Source organism: Syngnathus acus, chromosome 1 (assembly GCF_901709675.1).
Source record: "Syngnathus acus chromosome 1, fSynAcu1.2, whole genome shotgun sequence".
NCBI classification, from domain to species: domain Eukaryota; kingdom Metazoa; phylum Chordata; class Actinopteri; order Syngnathiformes; family Syngnathidae; genus Syngnathus; species Syngnathus acus.
Window position 1 is genome coordinate 541687 of NC_051087.1, and position 22964 is coordinate 564650.

The 22964-nt window shown below is 48.6% G+C and overlaps 1 protein-coding gene across 2 annotated transcripts in view; it reads left to right on the plus strand.

Annotated features, from left to right (window-relative positions):
• Nucleotides 1–20863, plus strand: part of elfn2a (extracellular leucine-rich repeat and fibronectin type III domain containing 2a) — a 37053-nt gene extending 16190 nt beyond the window's left edge. For both annotated transcript variants that reach the window (XM_037261211.1, XM_037261203.1), the window contains 5 exons: nucleotides 4473–4530; nucleotides 16284–16655; nucleotides 16959–17108; nucleotides 17174–18171; nucleotides 18528–20863. In XM_037261211.1, coding sequence (XP_037117106.1) covers nucleotides 16485–16655; nucleotides 16959–17108; nucleotides 17174–18171; nucleotides 18528–19980 — 2772 coding nt within the window. In that variant the 5' untranslated portion in view covers nucleotides 4473–4530; nucleotides 16284–16484 and the 3' untranslated portion in view covers nucleotides 19981–20863. The remainder of the gene's footprint in view (nucleotides 1–4472; nucleotides 4531–16283; nucleotides 16656–16958; nucleotides 17109–17173; nucleotides 18172–18527) is intronic.
• The last annotated feature ends 2101 nt before the right edge of the window (nucleotides 20864–22964 follow it).

Genomic DNA, 22964 nt, shown 5'->3' on the forward strand with positions numbered 1-22964 from the left:
CTGTGGTGACGTACCTTCTGTGATTTACATATGATTGCAAACTGCTTCGGAAGCCCTCCCCGCTGCACGCTGGTGCTTTCGAACCATAGCCACCGTAGCAACTACTCTTGATCTCATTTTTTCCCGTTTCTCAAGGGGCCACACAGACTGTGAGTTTATTGTAGCGGCAAGAGATAACGACACACTCGCGCACGCACGCGCACACATCGCAGTGTTTATGCGGCCGCTGATCGGGGAAAGCTTAGCGAGCCTTGCAGTCCACATGAGATCAGGATGGATGATACCCTGTGGTGCACTAGGGTACACGCGCACACGCATAAACACACACGTTTATTTAAATTGAAATTTGCCACATTTATCAGCATTTGTTGGAGCTAGCACGCAGCTAGCACACTCAATCTTTGACAGCTAGTATGATGAGTGCTTCTTATTTCTTCGTCAAAAGACTGCTTTTGTTTGACTCTTTGGCTGAGAACAACAAATGGTCACGATGCATGAATCATCGGGACTTTTACGGCACGTGGCAAGCCCGAGGACACAGGCTAAGCTAACGTGTACTTCAAACACTGGCTTAATGAAGCGGGTAATAGCGGCCCAAAAAATAACGACGGGCCCGTAAAGCGATAATGTGTCGGAGGCTGAATAATTCATGGGGCGTGCCTATATTTACACACGTGGGTTAATCAAGCGGGTTCGTGATTAACACTTGGTTAAGGAATTCAACCGGTGGAGACTTTGTTGATGAGCGTGAAACCTCTCACGTTGTTGTTCTTGCTTATTACTTTGATGGGAACTGATGCTAATGTAGGGCAATCGATGCAAGAAAGCAGCTTTTACGTTGCGGCTAATACGTCCCGCTAATCAAAATCAAAGATGCTTTCGTTATATCACGACCATATCGTCATAAAAAATACAAAAGAGCTCATTTTGCAACATATTGATATTGTCCCAAGATACCCATAGCGTTATGCTACAATATTAGCGCAATCATTTTCTAATAGCATCATTTTCAAATGACTAAATGTAAGCAATATAACATTACATCAAAACATTTTTCCCCCCCAAAACAGACGGTAGCCTTTTCAACACTATCCTTTGTGTTGTCGAGCTAACACCTGTTCACATATTTATTATGTTAACGCTTTTTTCCCCCAATTCTCTGTCCTCTCAACAGCAGTGCTTTTGTAAACGCACTTGAGGATCATTTGGGGAAAAAAAGCACTTCTCTTCATCAGCGAGCGCAAAAGCAGGGAACCCAACATTTTTTTTATATTTTATAAGGAGCCATCATAGGCTGTCAGCGCTCGTCTTTTTTTGATTTTGCTCCAATTTTGTCGGCAGCCCGATGGCCGCGGCCGCCCTCGGCACCCTAAATGGACTCTCCTCGCCTTGTCATGCGCCCCAAACCAACCAGCCCCTTCCTTCCTTCCTTCCTTCCTTCCTTCCTTCCTTCCTTCCTTCCTTCCTTCCTTGCCTTGCCTTGCCTTGCCTTGCCTTGCCTTGCCTTGCCTTGCCTTGCCTTGCCTTGCCTTGCCTCTAAAGACCAGACCCATTTAGGCAGCACGCCTCAAACTTTTAGCAGAACTTTTTTCATTTTACTGCTGGCTAACATGCTAGATGCTGGTTGAAACGCTAACCGCCGCCATTGCTTGCCTTTTGTCACTTTTAATGTCATGCTATGATTTTGTTTTCATTTCAAGAATATCAAGTCCATTAAAGCCGCCACGCGTGAGCGATTCTTAATTAATTGTTGTACAGTTGTTTGTCATCTCTTTTTGACTTAGCTCTGAAATGTTGTTGTGCTTCCAAATGATTAGATTTTTCGATGAAATCATTACTTTTTGACCGTTTTTTGCATTTAAAACACTTGAGGAACAAATGTTGACTTTTCTGGCAGGACTATCCCAATGGTCACCACAGCGCATATTTCATTTTATTTTCCAGACTTTTCCAACATGGACAAAAATGCAATCCGCTCCATCAAACGACAACTTTAGTAAGCCTTAGTCAAAAGTCAGCATTGTGTAAGCGCCATTTTACTTTGGCTCCATTGAGTACCTAATGAAGTGTCTGCCATGGGTGGCCACTTGCTGCATGCGTGTGCGCGTGTAAGAGATACACCCGCAAAGCAAGTACATACAATTAAATTGAGACAGGCACATATGTTTTTTCCATTAAATGTTGTTTCTCCATGGTGTGTGTGTGTGTGTGTGTGTGCGCGCGCGCGTGCGGACCGCAGATAGGGAGCTTCATTAATGCTAGTCATTAACAAGCCCCGAGGACACGCACGCACGCGCGCACACGCGTTTGCACAGCTAAATGAGACCATTTCTAATTTGCGTGTAAAGCCTCCGGGTGCTTGTAGTGCATTCGTGCACGTCTTTGGCATCGGCGGACCCTGAATGCAACACAAGGACGACTTTGACTAACGAGGAGTCATAGAAAAATGTTGGACTTTTTTTCTCTCACTTTTTTTAACTTGGCGGTAGCTCAGCTGATTTGCGATCAAGTGCTGTTTTTTTTTTTGAGGGGGGGTCATATTTGGCTGCAATGGAAGAAACATGCGATGACAATCTACAAATACATTTTTTAGTTTGAAAAAAAATCTTTATTTCAACTAATATATATATATATATATATATTTGAAATAAAGATTCTAAATATATATATTAGTTGAAATAAAGATTTTTTTATATATATATATTGATCTCCTTTCTTACAACTAAATGGGGCATATCACAATTTTAAAATGGATATTGTTGCCGGTTCTATTGGATCTTCTGTTTGGACTCAAACAGCACCTTTTGGCCTTGGGGGAGGTACAAAAACACATCACGTGTCCAAATATACTGTCTGAAAATGTTAAGGTTTTACAATTTTTATTTTAATCGTCAGAAATAAGAATTTCTTTGTGTGTCACGCACACTGCTCACCATTCAAACGTCCGTCCTAGCGGCTCATTTGGGTTTTTTAGCGTCGTCATGGCGACAGATGCTACGCAAGATGCTGGTTTCCATGGCGCCGGCCCAGCCTGCTTTCTTTCCAGTGCGCTTTGACGCCGGCGGTCCAATTTTCCTAACGTGTTGACGAGAGCGACAAAGTCGACTGAGCGTGCGAAAAACAACGTGACGCATTTGGCTCAACGGAAAACAGGCCAGGCTTTTTGACTTTGTGGTTTGGGCCTCCAAGCCTGGCTTAGGATTTCAAATGATGTTTTGTAGTTTCGTGGGTGTTCTGATCAAGGGTCCAGTTGTACTCGACCCAAACACACACACACACGAGTGACCCCGCCCCCCAAGAGGCCAGCGCGCTCCCATAGGGTCGTCGTTTTGGGCCTGACTAATTGGCCGCTTGGCACGGCAGATGACTTTTAATGTATTTGGACACGGCCCTAATTGGAAGTCGTCGGGACGCCGCCGATTCTCGGCACCGGCTCGGGCCGGGAGGAAAAAAAGAGAGGAGCGATTGGACTGTGATTGCCATCACCTAGTCGGGCGGACGGGCGCTCGCTCGCTCACCTTGTCACGACGGCTCCTCAATGGCCGCGTTTTGGGCCTTTCAAGTGCTTCACTGGCCCGAGCTCGTACGAGAGGGACGGACGGCGACCCCTTCAAGCAATAGATACACAAAGTCAGCCATTTTGGTCGGAAGTGCTCATCTTCGGGCCCTTCTAAACTTCTTGGTAAAGTCTCGCATTGCTTCTGTAATTTGCAAGCCAGTTTTACTCTGCCCTGCCGCATGAAATTTGAGACCCGCAAAAGTCCTGGCAGAAAAGAAAGATTTCCATTTCCGTCTCATTCGCAAACATTTGGAGTTTTTGTCCGACATTGCGCTCAGGTTTGATGACTTGCCATCAAATGTCCAGTGCACTGAAATGACATTCCAGTTGGAGCTACAATCTGTGTGGGCTCAGCTTAGCCGCTGGGCTAACGGGCTCCGTCCGTGTTTGAGCACCAGCTGGGAAAAATAAAAAGGTCAAATTGTCGCCCCTTTATATCGGACCCGCTTTGTCATCTTGGGCCAGTAAAAAGGGAGGCCCGGTCTAATCCAATCGGATGGGTCGTCTTGTAACCCAAGGTTATTTATTTGAACAATTTTTGAATCGCCCAATTGTTTGCAGAAGAACTTGGTCAAGCAGCCCGAGGTTGTTTGTTTGTTTGGCGTAAACAACTGCAAGTTTGTCCAAATGCCAACGGGAGGTTAGCCTCGAGGTAGTCTGAGGACAAAGCGCACATTTGGCCTTGAAAGCAACACTTCATTAGCGGAATGTATACAACGCGGGCAGGCGGGCCGCCATTAGCTTAACGGCGTTCCGGAAGGGAAGCCGACGACTCTGAGGCCGGGCGGCGGGCCAGGGTGCCGTCGTAAACATGCCGGCGGGCGCTAACAAGCTGGGATAAATAAGCCGCTCCAGTCGCAGGGCGACTTAGAAGCTACAGCCAAACGTGACCTTCTCCTCTCTTTCTTTCCAGGTGTCGGTGACTCCCTGGCCGCCCGGCGTGGACGCCAACTTCGAGTCTCGTCCGCGAGGTAAGAAAATTGGTGCTTCCTGTTCTGTCAACGTCCTTTAGCTAGCACATGTCCAAACACTTGAAAATCAAAGATGGTTTCCCTGGTGGGGCCATTAATGACTCCAATAAAAATGGATGGCTGGCCCCGTCACATACACACAACAGAATCCAGTGATAAAAAGATAAACCGAATTATTTTGAAAGTGGGATTGGGACAGAAAATATTGTAATATCTTTCTGTAATTAAAAGAAAGACAATTTACAGTTTTGATATTTTAATGAGAAACATTGAGTTGACGCACACGTTTTGACTTTACGGGAAACATGAAATGATGTGGTGGGCCTCGGGTTTGACACCTGCGCTCAAGATGACGGGGGCTTCAACTTTCCTGCCACGTCCTTTTTGCTCTTCGCCTTTTTGATACTCCAAGTGCAATTTAATGTGTCGTTACTTTCCCCCGTGAGCCAAACGAAGCCCATAACATTTTGGTACGACTACAGCGGGAAGGTCGAGTGAGGTAAATTTGTCATCTTTTTTATTATTACTTTTTTTTTATGCTAGCTGAGCAGGGAATGTGGAGGAGGGATTTTCTGGCCGCCGAAATACGCCGGCAGAGCGAGCCTTCGTTACTGCAATTAAGCAGCGGCAAGCTAAGGCGGGTAAACACTGACTGCTGCTATTCAAGCGCAAAGCTATCAAACTCCCACAGAGGCTCACTAAACACTCTGTGTAGATCGTGTGCGTGTTGCTAATTTCCTGCAAATGTTGGATTCAGCCACTCAGCCGTATAATCAGGCAAAGCCAAAAGGGATGACATTACCAATCATAGTCATCCTCTTAGCTGATGGTTGGGGGGGCTTAAAGAGGCCATTTGACAATCACGTCAGGTAGCATTTTTGTGTAAATGATCCCTCGCAGCAGCCAAAAGCAGAAAGTTGCTGTTGTTTGACTTGTCTTTGTTTGTGATGAAGTAGTTTCGCTGCTTTGTTGCACCCTTCAATGTTTTGGTCTTTTGCAGCGAAGCTAAAGGCGTAACATGCTAGGTGGCTTTGACTTCTCACACAGGCGCATGTCGATTTACGTGCGCTGTCAGACGTAGCGGCCAAATTAAAGACGTTTGAGGCGCGCTTAACTTTTAGCGTCGGCACGCAAATTGCCAGCCAAACGTCGGAGCCGCTTTTGAGCGACGGCTGAGCTAACAGCAGCGATAAATGGCGGCAAAGCGGGAGATTAGCGACACTGAGATGGAGACGGCAAGAAGCCGCAGAGCCGGCAACGACGGAGAATAAACATGAGGGAGGGAATTCTAGAGGCGGAGCGCATGGCAGGATCCATTCCAAAAAGAAAAAGCCCAATCGCCGTCAAAAGCTGCTGGAAAGTCATACAAAGTAGCCAAAATGGGAAAAAAACACTCAAAGTGGAGGTCCCGTTGTACGGTTCAAATTCAATTAGGTTCATGACTTTACTCTTAGAAGCTAACAAAGCTAAAAGGCTGTTATTTGCTCTCACAACATGTTTTCATTTCATTTGAAGCGCCCATGTGCAACTAGTTTGATAGCGTTGCTACGTTGAATCATAACAACGTGACGTCGAAATGATTACAAAAACAGATTGGACGTATATATATAGAATCAAAGAGAGTCTTGTTGAAATGGAATATATATTTACACAGTGTACAAGACTCAGACAAAATGATTCATGAGCTGCGCTAAATCCTGACACGTGCGCACTTTTGACAGATAATTGAAGCAATGCGTGGCACGCTCAGCGTTTCACATTTGAAAGGAGCCCATGAGCTAGCCTGACATCTTCTCTTCCATCACCGGGCGGGACGCTCCATTCTTCCTTATTGTCTCTCTTTTTTGAGCCGCCACCTGAACTGTCCACGACCCGTCGGCGATGCGTGCGTGACTCGCCTGCAAACTTTGGACTTTTCATGGCCCTGTGTTGAAACCCCTTTTGGTACATTTCCGTCACACACACACACACACACACTCTCTCTGTGAGGTTCAAGGAGACAAATGGAGATGTCTTTTTTTTCCCGCAAGTCTAAATCTATGGTATGTGCGGGCGGGCGGGGCTTTCTTCTTGCCAGGCATTCATCAGCATCCTGGTCTTTTGGTGGCCTTTTGGCTCGCCGACAGCCCGACTGCGCATCCCGGGCCAATTAGCGCGTCGTTAAGGACGGTATTTAGCAGGGAAGATGGACGAGGTTGCGACGGGGCGGGCGACGTGACGTGCGACGCGTCGGGGACGAGAGAAAGAAAGGTCAGCCCGTGACGGATGGAAGCCAAACGTTTGACAACGAGCCTCGGGTGGCACTCGTCTAATCTTCTTTGTCGTCTTAGCCTTTGCTAGCTCGCTGAAATTCTTCCCGGAGGAAATCACGCAAATGGAAATAATATGTCGGCGTCGTAAAAACTTTATTAACCGGACGGGTTCTTTTGTTAAAGTAACATTTTGACAAGGGTGGCAAAAAAAAGATCCCAAAAAGTAAAACGTGTCGTTTGCACTAAAAAGGGAATTTGAATTGGGCCACGTTACGATGCTTCGATATTTGGCATGAGGAACTTATTCCAAAATATATGTATCTTTTTTTTTTTTTTTTTTAAATATTTGATTTTTATTTTGGTATTTTCTTCTAGTTTTTCCATTTCCATCTAGTGATTTTTTTTTCTTGACCATTTTTTTAATATTTGTATTGTACTTTTTCCCATTTGTTTGTTCTGTATTTTCAGCTGATATTTTTCTATAGTTGCCATCTAATATTTTTTCATCTCCATATTTGTGGACAAAACATCTACAAAAGTGGTCATTATTTTTTTTTTAGATTTATTTGTTTTGATTTGATTTGTCTTATTTTTTGGGTGGGGGGGCAGTAGCAGGTATATGTGGTCCAAAGTTCCTTGAAAATGTGCAAGCCTTCCGTCCATTGAGTGCTGAGCCTTTTTGTGCAAGCTAATGGGCCGCTGGCTCTCTCTCTCTCTCTCTCTCTCTCATGCACTCATGCACGCACACACGCTTCACTCTGCTTGTTAGACTTGAGCAGCAATCTGTCAGCTACACACATATCCCATTTTCCTCCCTCGTCGTCTCACATCAGCGCTTTGGCTTTGAGCGTCAGGCAGCCTAAAAACGGCGTCTAATAGGCAAGAAGGACACGCCTTTGAAAATTTCAACATGAAATTTGGCAGGCTTGCCCATCTTGAGAAGACCTCCGTAAATGAAAGACCTCACCGGACGTGTGGCATCTTGGCTCAAAGCGGCAATTTGTGGCTGGTTTTCAACCTTTTTGTTCATATTGGACCAAATTTGAAGCGCAATACCAAATTGAGCAGTTTTTGTCCTTGCAAGTGGGTGAAGCAGAACAGCACTCTGATTGTTTTATTTATTTAATTTGATTCAATTATTTAAAAAAAATATAGATAATAATAATATATTTATTGATTTTATTGAGTTTTTTTTTTTTTTTTAAATTCAGTGTCCTCTGAATCTTCTTTGTCCACTCAACACCCAAATCCAGTTTCAGAATTTGGTCGGCATGTCCGTCACGAAGAGAGCCACAAAGAGTGACGAGAAGCCGTGCCTGACGAGGTACTGCAAGTCGGCCATTTAAGAGGCATTTGGGCGACATTCGCAGGGTCCTTAAGTGATTTTCACTTCTGGCCGCCAAATTCCAGCCGTGTGTACGAGGCAAATGGGCCTCGCCAAACTATTTAACGCTTCTGCCGAATCGCCTATAAAACGGCAAACTCCGAGTCAGCTCCACAAGGTCAGAGCTTAACGAAACGGACGTAAAAAGCATCATCGACTTTCATCTTTTGTGCATCTTTCCATCGTCGTTGGCGAGAGAGAGAGAGAGCGACTTTGCCCACGAAAGTCACTGGGTACGCTTTCCCGACTTGACCGTCCCATTATCGCTTGAGAGGAGGATAAAAACAAGCTGAGAGAGTTGCGGGCGGAGAAACAACAGAGCGCTCTGAGCGTCCGGGATAATTGCCATCCCGAGCTGTCTCTCCGAGGACTCAAACAAACTGTTATTCCGTCTATTGATTTGTCGCGCAAAGAGAAAGCTCCTGTCCAACCTTGCAGCACGAAAGAAGGCCGTTTAGCCGCTGCCACACATTTGGAATGTGCTTTGGAAGCCAAAACAAACTCAAGTTCTCAGCAGTGTGAAACGAGTCGTATGCTGGATAACAGTTTTTTTTCAGGTCAAAACGAAACCAAATTAATGAAAATGTTTTGCGTGATGCTTTGAATGGAGAGATTCATCCTGGTGCTTGGATCCAGCCCCCAATCAAGGGCGAGCTTTGACAGACGAGTCCGTCCGTCGGAGCGCTATCGAGCCGGCGAGGTGAGGAGGCTATTTTTAGCTGGCCGCCGTTGTTGTTTACCCAGCTGCCAGTGGAAGCGTGACACGGCCGTCGCCGCCTCGCCCGGTTGGGCGGGCCGCGTCTGTCGAGCTGTCGAGCGCGACACTTGAGGTTTTATCTGCGTGGTGGCGGGGCGAAGGACGACGGGCTAACGCTCACCTCGCACCTTCTTCCTCGTGACGGCGTCCGGGTCAATCAAAAGAGGAGCTGTTAGCGGGCTAGCGCTTAGCGACCCGACCTTGTGTGTCAGGGGAGTGAGTGCGTGTTATGATGTGTGTGACGCTGGCCGGTCTTTTCTTTTTCATCGGCAAGGTTAACGAAGCTCGGCCTGGAAGGAGTAATAACTCACTATGTATGTTTCCACACAGTTCAAATGATTACAAATGTAATTTATTCCAAGTCGTGCCATTTTAATGACTCCTTCTGCTTGGGATTCCCACAATGCATTCCCAAATGACGTGTCATTTTAATGTAGCGACATTTTCCCCCTCAGGCTGTAGTTTGAATGCGTGATTGTGGCGCCCGCCGCACGTCATAAATCATAAACGACGTCCAAATGTCAGCCACAAAAAGCAATTGAGTCGCTACGCCCAATTGAAATGTCTGTGAGGCGGCGGGCCGGATCCCCGACGATGACGCCCGGTGAGCGACGTTCCCGAGATGCGACAAAAAAAGGAAAGGATCACCGTGCTCACGTACGTGACGTGGAGCGCATTCCAAGAAAAAAAATCGGATTTAGCAGATGGAGTTTCCTGGAGAGAGGCGGCGCAATGAAGGCCCAATGCCCGTAACGAGCTAGCAAATGAGAAAGATCGGATGACCGGTGGAGAAAAATCAAATCAAAAAAGCTTTTTTTTTTTTTCTGGTAACCAATATTGTGCACTCAGAGGTCGAGATGAAGTTTTTTGGTGTGTGGTGCCACCTGAATTTTCTTATGTGTTTGACTTGGGATCAATTTCCTCATTGCCGCCAGAACCGCTGGGGGAAAATGACACTTTTTACTTTGAGCCTTGTCCTTTGCAATGACAAAGATAACAACTCAAAGACAGCGAAATTGCCTTGAAAACAGCCTCGGGCTCCCGGGGGCTAATGCGCTACGACTGCTAATGCCGCAACATCTTGAAAAGTAAAGCGGCGGTTAGCCCGGTGCGTAAACGCGTTAGCCGTCGCTAACCTTTGTCCGAAGAGCCCAACCGTCTTGGTTCAAGTAACATTTGCGTTCGTTATCCAGTGGCCCTTGCCTTGCCAGAAATATTGCCGCAGTGTTTTTCTTTTTCCATATGCGAGTGATGGAGGTGAAAAGAAGAGCGTCTATTTTTAGCTAGCACGCAGACGTGATCAAAACGGTGCGGTCAGCCACATTTGTACGCGCGCGCATTCGGAACGAAGCAGCTGCTTGTTGACAGGTCTGAAGTGGCTGCGGCTCATTAGGCCAGCTAGCAGATTGGTTGCTATTTTTAGAGCCGGCAACACGGACGCGTTTGAAGCGTCTCCAGCGGGCCGCGCTAACGAGAAGCCAAAGTGGCGGGCAGAGCAGAGCGCTTTCTCGCGTCCGACGCTGACTTAGAAAGCGGGGACAGAAAAAATGTCCAAACAGCTACTAGCTAGCGTCCATCACGACAATGATTACAAAGTCCATTTGTCAAAATGTGGCCAAAAAATGTCCAAATAGCTACTAGCTAGCGTCCAACAAATACGACAATGAATACAAAGTACATTTGTCAAAATGTGGCCAAACAAATGTCCAAACAGCTACTAGCTAGCGTCCAACAAATATGACAATGAATACAAAGTACATTTGTCAAAATGTGGCCAAACAAATGTCCAAACAGCTACTAGCTAGCGTCCAACAAATATGACAATGAATACAAAGTACATTTGTCAAAATGTGGCCAAACAAATGTCCAAACAGCTACTAGCTAGCGTCCAACAATACGACAATGAATACAAACTAAATTCAATCAAACATTTAAAAAAAACAACAGCTACTAGCTAGCGTCCAACAAATGCAACAATGAGTACAAACTAAATTCAATCAAACATTAAAAACAACAACTAAAACAAATAAAAAGTACCAAACACAGTAATTTTATAAAATGTTTATTTTCATGAACAGATTTGTTTGAATATCGACATTGGCGATTTAGACGACAGACAAGACTTGATGAACTTTTAATTTCAACAATTCATTGCAAAAACACTCAAGCCCAAAAGTTTGCTTTTTGTTGCCAAAGTGAAGTGGATTTCTCTCTCCCCTCAGTGACTGACTTTGGCGCTGGAGTGCTCTTAACGCCGCGCAGCCATTGTTGGATGTGTCACTTTGCCGTCTCGCGGGCTTTTGTTCCTCCTCCGGCTTGAGAGGGGACATTTTTTTGGTGTCAAATCTGTCCGACGACGTTTGAATGGCGACGTCGTCAATCATCCCGTTTGCTCGCTTGAAGGCTGCCTGTTATTTTGCAAAAAAATAAAAACTCGTGTCCTCCAGGTCGGATGCGGTCAACATAAATCAGCTTCTGACAAAAAATGTCTTTTGGAAAAAAGCAGTGCTTTGCCGGCAACTTTCTGTGAAGGGTCATTAGCTTGTGATGAACCAAGAACAAATAAGTTTGATTTTCACAAAGCCGAAGATTGGCTTGGAGTCATCGTTTGAAGCCCGAAGGCAAACACAACATTTGTTTTTCCTATATGCGCATAAAATGAACACACAGAGCAAAAGCTAAGCCCTGAGCCGCTTTCCAATCATCTGCACAATCGGCACACGAGCTCCTCCGCTGCCTAATTGCGACCAATGAAATGCTCGCCTTTTTTTTTTTTTTTTTTTTGGACGGGCCAGCTGGGAACGACCCCATTCGGGCTTCGTCCCGATGCCTGTTGCTCAACTGGACTCGCGTGTGTGTGTGTGTGCGTGCGTGCGTGCGTGCGTGGCAAGCTTTTTGTTTTAACGGATATGAACTCCTCCAGGGAAATTAAAAGCGGAGGGAACATACGGCTCCGTCACACTCGCCTCTGTGTGAGGACCGGAATGGCCCAAATATGTTTCCACGGCAACCGTGGTTGCTAGCATTGTGGTGAGCCCGCCACATTGCATTCCAGCAATATTGACATTGAATTTTTGTACACGGCACAAGAAAACATTTTTTCAGCGTCATCGGCCATCTTGGGTGTTTCCCAATCAATCAATCAATCAATCAATCAATCAATTGGCTTCTTGGCACCCAATGGCGGCATTCGCTTATTGAATAGCTTTGAACGTCTGACAAATGGACTCAGGAAGTGCCGCTCATCCTAAGTTGATCCCCCTGAGGCACTGCTGCTTTTCTTTTTCCTTTTTTTGTTGAAGCTCCCACGCTCAATTGAAGAAAACCTTGAATGAGGGGAGCCATTTTTGGGGGGATTGAATTTGGAATCAGACTCAACAGTATCAACAGTGAAGTATTTGCACTTTGTATTTTTTCTTACTGCAAAACAAATGTCATGGTTGCGCTAACGAGCGTTTGTGACGGCCATGGAGATTCTCGAGAAGCAATCGGGTGCCTCGGAAGGGATTTAAGATGGCCGACTGGAAAGCCTCGCCTCGGCCGGCCGGCCGCCCGGTTGTCTAGCGCGACTTTGATGCGGTCCGGCGGGAGATGACGACATGACGCGCAAACAAAAGACGAATATGTCCCGACGGCCTTGGCCAGCAAAGAAGGAGAAGCGGCGCCAGCCAACTGGAGCAAACTCGCCGCCTTGATCTTCGGATCAAGTCAAAGAAGAAATACAATTTGATGGAAAAGACCAATGAATGGTGAAAACACATCCTTGGCTGGTTTTCCTTCTCTCGTCATTAAACAAGATGTATTTTTCACAGGACTTGGAGGATGAACTCAAGTAGTTTTTTTAAAACTTGACTTTTCTCTTCATTTCATCTCTGAACTTTGATTCTTTTGGTTACGTTGATTCCTTTCCGCTTGTTAAAGCGAGCTCTGGTGAGGAACGTCCATATCTGACGTGACGGCAAAGTTTTTGTGCAACTTTTGCACAAAAATATTCAAAAAATATTAAATGTATATATATATATATATGTAAATAAAAATATTTATTTAATATTGATCATATATTTACTTATTTTTAAAATATATATTTATTTATTTTAATATATAGTAATATATTTTATTTATATATATTTATTTATTTTAATATATAGTAATATATTTTATATTTGTTTTTTTTTTTACTTGCGTGTATGAATGAAATTTGGACCGAATGCTGCACTGTAATTGGCTTTCACCACCCTGGCCGGTGCTTCTCCTCCTTCTTCTTCTGCTGCTGGCCTGTTTAAAGATTAAAGCTCGTTTGGTTCCTCGGATCGTCTTCATCATCCCCTTCGCTCTCATTTCTATGCAAAGGTCAACCTCCAAAAGAAATTCAAAGGCCGCCGGTGGTGCCGTGGAGACGGAGAGGAGTAATTAAAAGCGATAAATTAAGGCTACAACCCCGCCCAATCGCCCTCGCGCTCCTTCTCGCTCGCTTTGGGCGTCCTCTGACGGCAGATAGATATCTCCGCTTCCTCCAACATGGACTGTTTCGAAAAAGCAAATGTGTAAATGGCGCGGATGAGGGCAGCCTAGGAAGGAGCTCGGCACAATTTGAAATTTCCACCAGAGTATCAAAGAGCCACAGCTGATTGGGAACGCTCTTGGCGTTTTTTGCCATCGCAGCATTGTTGTCGTAAGTCACGGAGGGATGGTTTGCTTCTTCCGCTGCTTTTGTGGAGTCCTCCACGTGTCGCTTACACTTTGCGTGGAAGCGCTTTGCTTTGAACCGGAGCGGCAATGCGGCGCGATTCTCATACGGGATCTCCTCGCAAAGTGGGGAGCTTCTGAGTCTCAAGAAAGACAAAACAAAAAGGAGCAAAAAAAATCCCACAGAAATTGTGTCAATGTGAATTTAATTTGATGCTTGGTAAATGCTTTGATGCAGCCGTGCCTTTGCTCTTGGAGAAAAACTCTCACGTTTCAACTGTGAGAAAAGTTTGAAGCGAGAAAAGTCATAATACACTTGGCGAGTTCGGCGCGCAATTTGCTTTGAATTACGTTTGAATCGGGGGGGGGGGGGGGGTGGGAGAGAGAGAGAGAGAGAGAGAGAGAGAGAGAGAGAGAGAGAGAGAGAGAGAGAGAGAGAGAGAGAGAGAGAGAGAGAGAGAGAGAGAGAGAGAGAGAGAGAGAGAGAGAGAGAGAGAGAGAGAGAGAGAGAGAGAGAGAGAGAGAGAGAGAGAGAGAGAGAGAGAGAGAGAGAGAGAGAGAGAGAGAGAGAAAACCCTGACAACATTTAATTAAAGCACTGCTGTGACAGACAATAATTAAGCACAAAGAGAAGTTCATTTCGAGGAGAAAAGGCTTCCTGTCAAAATAAAAGCAGACATAATAAAAGAGCAGCGGGGGAGCCACACAAAAGGTGCGATTTGGCGCCAGATAAGTCGGATGAAATCAATGCGAGCAGCCAAAATAATACAGTCGGCTTCACCATGGCAGAAATTCAGCCAGTGAGCGAGCGACAGTCAGTCAGTCAGTAAACAAGGGAGCGTTTAGTGGACTCATCGTTCACGGCAGCCAGGCGGAATAAATGTCATATCGAGGGGGGGGGGGGGACAACTCCAGACATCGTTCACACGCCCAACCGGTGTTTTCCGCCCGATCGTTCCATCCAGTTGTCACCACGCGCAAGCCATACGCCGATGGAGTAGCCGAGATTCCTTTCCGTCATTCAGACAGATGGGCCTGTCGCTTTTGGACACCAGATCAAACGAATAGCGTTAAATTGCATGAGTCAACTGAATCGTCAAAGTCTGCGCTGATTCTGAATCGGGTCGCTCACCGGTTGCCATTGATTCACTTGTGTGGCGTCAGCTGACTCCCAAGAATCAGAATCTGCCGTGTTTGCGGCGTGCTTGCTAACTGACCTAGCGTCACGCTTTGGCTAAATCGTCGGAGTCTTCGCTGTTTCTTGTGTATCTGGTGATTCGAGTCACTGTCCCGATGGATCCGAACCATCTGAGTTTGCAGCGTTTCAAGCAAATCCGCTGAATCGTCTCGGGTTGCGGCATTTCCGATTGATGCCAGCCAATGAACGTAATCATCCAAGTCTGACACGTTTGCTAAGTCAAGGCCTTCGCCCAATCCAACTCAATTTAACTCCGCTAATTAGAGTCAGTGCATTTGAGCCACTTTCGTTATTTGGAATGAATCCATTGACTCGGATCACTTTCCAAAATCAAGTCAATCAATCATCCCAGGTTTCAGTTTGGACTTGAGACGCTGACTTGAGTCGATGAATCGTCATCAGAGTCTTTCCAGCGAGTCACGTGTCTCGATTCAACGGAATCTTCTGAGACGAGGTGGTTGTTTCCGTCAGTCCGCTAACTCACCTTTGCGCAGTCAGCGGCAGATGCCAAGTTAATGGAGACTTCAGGCTGGCCTTTGCCTTGATTCAGATTCCAATCATTGATCCACGGTCGCAAGCGCGAGCTGGCCGAGGCCCATTTGAGACGTTTCGTTTCCGGAGTGTTCTCTCGAAAGCTCCGTCGTCAATCCGGTCGTTCGAGTTGGCCGCGGGAGGCAATCTAAACTATTAAGAGTCGGTCGGCATCGTCGCGATGAGTAGTCTCATCATATTTTACGGCGGATTAGCGGCTAATCCGCGGCTAATCCCCGCAAGGAAGGTAAACAGCTAAATGTCAGCAAGCATCCTGTTCAAACATGCAAATTACAAGAAGGCTCCCGTTTGCCTGTTTGAGATTTTGGGGGGGGCAAATGATGGCGTTGCAGCGGCCATCTTTTGTAAAGCGCACGTTGATGATGAATCCCCACGTTGCAGCAAAGGCCAACTTTCCATTACAATTTGTTTGACCTCTGGGCTTTATTATGATTTAATGGCACAATTAGTGGCCGCAAATGGTGCTGATTTTTTTTTCCAACCCCCACTTGTTGTCGCTTGACATTATTCCGAGACTCAAGTACCTTGGACGACAGGCGATGCGGAGTCATTTATTTCTTAATTTTCTTTCCCACAATTGAAACCTTCCCGGGCATCTCACCAAGAGCTCTCTGGCAAAAATCCCCAAATCATCTGTTTTGTAAGCGGCAGTCAGTTTTCGGTGCGCTGCGTCTCACCTCAAGCTGAGTGCAGCTTTGCTTTCATTATCGGGGCGTTGCGACATTTAGTGAGTGCTGATGTCACACTCCTCTGGTGTGGCACTTTCACCAAATGGGGCCTTATTGGAGACTTTTGGAAACTCTCTTAAGCACTTGGGCAAAGCCTCGCTGATTTCAATTCACACTTAATGGAGAATTTCTCGACAAAAAGTTCGCTCTGCGTAAATGGTCTTTGTGGTCACGTTTTCCTTCCGTGTTGCCGTAGAGCAGCTGCGGACTGTCGATCAGGACGCGGCCTGGTGCGAGGCCATGAGTAGCAGCTGGCGGGAGCCTCCGCAGAGCCTTTCCAGGTGGAGCACCTAAAATGGGGACCGTGTCGGGAGCCGCTTTCTAATCGTTGCCAAGAGCACCCCTACCTTTCCGGCCCCGTCAAGATCCTCCGAGCTCCCGACTGTCCGTCCTGACAATGGCGCCACGCTACCTCCTGCTCCTGCCGGCGTTACTGCTCCTGCGGTCAGCCACCGTGGTCAGCGGAGACTGCTGGCTCATCGAGGGGGACAAAGGCTACGTTTGGCTGGCAATCTGCAGTCAGAACCAGCCTCCTTACGAAACCATACCTCAGCACATCAACAGCACGGTCAGTAGCACTCGATGGTTCTTTGCGTTTCCGTGTCTTTGGGAGTCGGTCGGTGATCCCCTTTAGCAATCGGTAATAGGAACCGATCCATGCTTTTCTATTGAGGCTCCCCAAACTCCGGTGGCTGACACAGCCGGTTGACGAGTGATCGGATTTGTTTACGTTATTTACGACTGGCTTGGGACATTTTGTTATTGTCCTGTTTTCTTTTTCCTTTTCTATTTTACCGATATCTTTGTCCGTTTCGAAATAAAGTCGATCAATCAATCAATCAATCAATCAATCAATCAATCTGCTCGACAGGTTCACGACCTTAGACTGAACGAGAACAAGCTGAAGGCCGTTCTCCTCACCTCCATGTACCGCTTCACCAACCTGACTGACCTCAACCTCACCAAAAACGAGATCAGCTACATCGAGGACGGGGCCTTTGCCGGACAGGCCAACCTCCAGGTTTGCCAGCGCCTGTCCAACTTGCGCTGTTGTGGGAAAGATTGTAAGTCTGGCGTTCCTCTCAGGTTCTCCAGCTGGGTTACAACAAGCTGAGCAACCTGACGGAGGGCATGCTCCGAGGCCTGGGTCGGATGCAGTGCCTCTTCCTTCAGCACAACCTCATCGAGGTCATTGCCGCCAATGCCTTCTGGGAGAGCCCCAGCCTCAGTAGCCTGGACCTGTCCTCCAACAAGCTGGCCCGCCTGGACCCGTCCACCTTCACCGTCCTCAACCGGCTGCTGGTGTGCGAGCTGGCCGGGAACCCCTTCCACTGCGGTTGCGAGCTGTACACTTTCCTCACCTGGCTGGAAGCCTTCAACAACGTCACGCACACCTACGACCGGCTGCAGTGCGAGACGCCCCGCGAACTCAATAGCTACCCCCTTCTGGGCCCCTCGCCGGGACACGGGAGGAACGCCCGAGTCATCCTTTCCAGCAGGTGCCAAGACGGCGTCATCATCCCGGGCATTTCGCCCGGCGGGCCGGAGCTGGACGGCTCCGGCATGGGTTTGGACAACCCGGACCACCCCGGGCTGTACCACCGGCCCAGCTTTTCCTCCACCCCGGACCCGACCTACAACCACCAGATCTCCATGAAGCTCCAGAGCGTGTCACTCTTCGGCGCCTCGGTGGTGGTGCAGATCCCGCGACCCTACAGCAAGATGTACGTCATGTCGCAATACAACCGCACCTTTGTGGCCGACGTCATGCCCCTGAAGAACAAAAGGGAGGTGGTGCCCTTGGAGAAACTGCGGCCGCACACCAACTACACCTACTGCGTTGCTTCGGTCGGCAAATCCCAGCGCTACAATCACACTTGCCTGTCCTTCACCACCCGGGCCGTGGGACCGGCGGATCCCCGCGGCAACCCTTCCACCACCACGCACTACATCATGACCATTCTGGGTTGTCTCTTCGGTATGCTCATCGTTTTGGGCTGCGTCTACTACTGCCTCCGACGACGACGCATCCAAGAGGAGAAGGAGAAAGCCTTGAGTGTGAAGAAAACCATTCTGGAGATGAGGTACGGCAGATCTTACACCAGTCTGTTTGAAAATTTGCGTCAGTGTCCAAAAGTAGGTGGCGGCCGGCCGGGCGGCCAGCCGGCCATTGCGGTCATCAAAATTCAACTTGGTAGACTAACGTTGAAAAATCACTGTCAATACGGCGGCAATTTGAAATCAGACGCTAAGGTTTGACACCTCGGGCGGGGTTGTTTCCCCTTCACCGACGATCGATGATATCGTCGGCGGGCACCGCAGAGACAAATTTGATGGTGACTGAGAGTTGTCAGATCCAGCTATGTGTAGACAAGCAGTTCACTGAATCCCAAATAACAAAGCGGGATATCCTCATCCCCCCCCCCCCCCCCCCCTCCAGGTACGGCCCCGAGGCGGCAGCGGCCGTGGCCAATGACCCGGCCGCCATGCAGCGCCTCCAAGATCCGGGCCACCACCAGCCGCACCACTTGGGAGGGTCGGCGGGAAGCAAGCTCCCCCCGTCAGCCTCCTCCAGCACGGGCATGCTCCACGGCTCGGCCAACACCACGTCCTCCCGCCTCTCGGCATTGCCGCAAGTGGAGAAGCTGGCCAGCGCCTTCTCTGAGGCCACGGGCGCCAAGGGGAGCTACATGGACGTCAGGACTGCGGGAGGGGTCGGCGAGGCCAGAGAGGCGGAGATGGGAGCGGCGGGCGGGGAGCTTGTTTTGGACATGCGAGGCAACGGAGCTGAAAACGGGGCCGACGCGGTGGAGGATTCCGACGACGACCGCGGCTCGGCGTCGGAGATCTCCACCATCGCCAAGGAGGTGGACAAGGTGAACCAGATCATTAACAACTGCATCGACGCCCTCAAACTGGACGCTGCGGAGAACGCGAGCGCCCTGGCCCAGCCGCAGCCTCCGGTTTGCATGGCGCCCCATCCGCGGAACCTCCTGCCCCTGGCTTCGGGAGATCAAGTCATGGCCTCTTCCCCCAAGGTGCATCCCAAGTCCCATCCTCAAGCTCATCCTCAGCTCCAGCAGAAGCACCTTCCTCCCTCCATGGCGCCGGTGCCCCTGGTGGTGCCCCTGTCGGAACGACCGGGTATCAGCGGCGGAGGCTTCCTCTCCCCTCCGTACCGTGACCCGCCCCCGGCCAACGCCGTGCGGCCCCTTCAGAGGCAGTTGAGCGCCGACACCGCGGTGGCCAAGAATCGCTCCGGCGGAGCGGTCAAGAGCGGCCGGGTGTTGGCTGTGGATGAGAAGCGGAGCGACCCGCCCAAGTACCCGTCGGAAAAAAGCAGCCCGGCGCGTAGCGGAGGAGGGGGCGGGGTGATCAACGGCGGCGGGGTGAACATGAATGGCGGTGGCATGGCATGTAGTAACGGAAGTGGAGGTCGAGGTGGGCCGTCTGGTCCTGGTCTGCTTCTGCAGCAGCAGCAGCACCACCTGGAGGTTCAGCCCGATTACCACAGCTCAGAACACCGCCATTCCTTCCCCGCGCTCTACTACGAGGGTGGCGGCGGCGAGTCGCCCTCGCCGGCCCAGAAGGCGTCCTTCCTCAAACCACGAGGGCGCTCCAAGCGGGAGGCCGCGGCGGCCTACTCGCAGCTGTCGCCCGCCCGCCACCACCATCACTACAACTCGGGGTACTCCTCCAGTCCCGAGTACTCGTCGGAGAGCACACTGCGGATCTGGGAGCGATTTCGCCCGTATAAGAAGAGCCCCCGGGAGGAGGCGTCCTACATGGCGGCGGGCCACGCTCTGCGCAAGAAGGTGCAGTTCGCCAAAGACGAGGACCTTCATGACATTTTGGACTACTGGAAGGGCGTTTCCGCACAGCAGAAGCTGTGAGCAGAAGCTGTGAGCAGAAGCTGTGAGCAGAAGCTGTGAGCAGAAACTGTGAGCAGAAACTGTGAGCAGAAGCTGTGACAGCGCTCGGATTGTATCCAAGGAAGATTGGATGCCGACTCCAAAACGGGGATGATCATGTAGCAGGACACACATTTTCACCAAGTTGAAGGCAGGGTGTAGTATATTTTCTTTGTCAAATGTTTGGATGTTAATCCGACCTCCTCCCCCAGGGCACTTTGGTCCTCGCAGGTGCAAGATGAAACTCATTTTGGTCACGTTGTGGTTCCGGGGCCGTTGGAACTGTGAATACCGCATCGAAACACTCACCAATGTCCCAAAATGAAAAGACCAAGAGAAAGCGTAAGGTAGGCACACGTCATTAAACAAACGTTACGTCCAGCAACAGGTTGGATCCGGTTCTTCAACAAAGTTGATTTTTTAAATTTTTTTATAAACTACCTCTTTACTGTTGAAGCCGAGCTATCTCTCCGCCAGCTTGAGCTTAAGCTGACGTGCTCGCTCGCTCGCTCGCTGGCGCTCTTCCCTTCTAATTCCATCAAACGGACGCGGTGCGCCCAAGAATGGTGGCGCCGTGCCGCACCGCACCGCACCGCCGACACCTGCTCCTCCTGCACAAGCACCATTTAGCCAGATAATGAGTGAGCAGGATGAGGAATTAGGCGTGATTGTTGGAGAACAGTCGTTCGTTCGTTCGCTCGCTACGATGCGACGGCGGCGAAAGGACGGCAGGCGATAGTTATTGAGCTGATTGTTGTGGCTGCTAATTAGGCTGCCTATCGATTGGGGAAACATACCTGATGTCGCCACGGTCCATGTGTGTTGCAGGAAAGCAGGACTTGGTTGTCTGTTGCTCTTTTGTTTTTTTAAACTTTTTGGGACATGGAGAATCCCCCCGAAATGATCATGTCGGATTCAAATCAAAATGGCCGACTGTTTGGGTACTTTTTGGCGCGTACACACGCCAGCCCGCTGCGGAGCAAAGTGCCCTCTGGGATGCGTCCATTTCACTTTGGCGGATGGGGACGAATTCTCTGACTGCTCCCCTTCTGAATTGTTGTTGTTGCTAGGCAGGATTCACAACATCGTTTGCCAATCACGCCCAAGTGCAAATCTGCCCCGAAGCACGGTTGTATTTTGACAAGCATAATTGGATTTTTCTGCCAGTTTGTTCTGGTGTGGCTCGTCAGGAAGCCAAGTTGAGCTCTCAAAATGAATCTGTGGTTGTGGCTGCGTTTGGAAATGTACTCCAAGCGCTCTGCTTCACTCACCTTTGTTTATTCCGAGCATCCTCAAAAACAGAGCAGAGCAGAGCGGCTTCTCTGAAAATGCCTTCCTAGTTTGTCAGCTTTTCTTTTCTTTGGCATGCACACTTTGACAGGTCCAAATGCTGGAAATTCTTGAATGTTTTGTACTGGAGGTTGGCCAGGGGGTCCTCACTGGCGTCGACACGGGAGAAACACCTGACCCCCCCCCACCCCCCAGCAAATGTAGCGGCTCGTTTATCACGCGCTGACATACAATATGTAACGTGGCCATCTCATCCGAGGCGGCCCTTCTCCAAGGCCGCGAGCTGGCCCCACAAGAGCGTCGTAAACGCCCCGGCCCGACCTGAATAGATTGATTATCCGGGAAAATGGAGTCGATCCCCACAATTTGCGGCAAAAATACCTTCTCTCTGGTTTGTTTGTTTTATAGATTGACCCTTTCAAATCACGTGTTGCTAATCGATTGGTCTTTGAACCAAGTTTCTTGATTTTGCTACAAAAGCTCAATTTAAGATTCATCTTCATTTTACCGACACGGGTCGATGCGACCCATTTCAAAATCCCCGCCGGCCATTTTGTGTCCACAACGTGTCAATTTGATCCTTTGTTAGTGCACGAGAGCAGTTTAATTGGACTCGTTTCCGAATCCTCACAAGTCGCCTTGATTTTACCACAGCGGGTCAATTGGACCCATTTTTAAAACGCACACAATTCCTTTTGTCTTTACTAATACGGGTCGATGTGACTCGCACATGAAAATGTAATTTATTTTGGATTCACAATTGTGAGTCAACTTGACCCACAAAACAAAAGGAAGGTGCGAGGCGCTGCTTAAGCCTCCCACTGTGTTTTTCTTTTCTATTACACACCAATGATGTTCATGGGTCAATTTGACCCGGTGTCCATCATCCAAATAAGGATATAAAAATATAGGGAGACAGTACAAATTGTGTTTGTTTTCAAGGCGTTCCACAACATAATGGGAGGTTTGTCGGAATGTCAAATGAATTCTTTTCCGCCGCCGACCTCGGCAAAAGCGCTTGCTAATGACGACGGACATGATGAAGTGGGATTGAAAGGAATGATGCCTGTTTTTTGTTGGACGAGGCCTCTGTGACTCGATTAGGACATGCCCTGGGGGAGGTAACGCCGCCACCTTGACGTGTTAACCCCCAAGTCTGCTTGACAGCAAGTGTGAAATGAGAACAGATGAGCCCGACTGGGCCCAGCGAGTGAGCCAGCTGCTAATTCTCTCCGTAGTGCAAAATTGACTCGTGTTCATTCTATCGATAAGCGTAGGCTGTAAACAAAAATTGGAATTAGACCAAAACTCCAAGAACTTTGATTTGAATCATGAGTAGCCCTGATTATTGAAGATTGAATGATTCTTAACTCATTCAGTGCCATTGACGGTCGTAGACGTCAAAGATATTAACTGGGTTGGCAGTCAATGAGTTAAGCTATCTCCCTGTGTGTGTATGTGTGTGTGTGTGTGTGTGTGTGTGTGTGTGCATGCGTGCGTGCGTGTGCGTACCTTCAAATCATTGCCCCCACCTGGCCCCTTTTTGTTCTCACATTGCCGTCAACATGATTTTGGTTGTAAACGTTTATGAGCGCTTGCTTTATTCGCGCAATATCCTTCATCTGGTTGAGCACAGCGGTTAGCGCTCGCTAACGCCCGCCACTGCATTTCCCCAC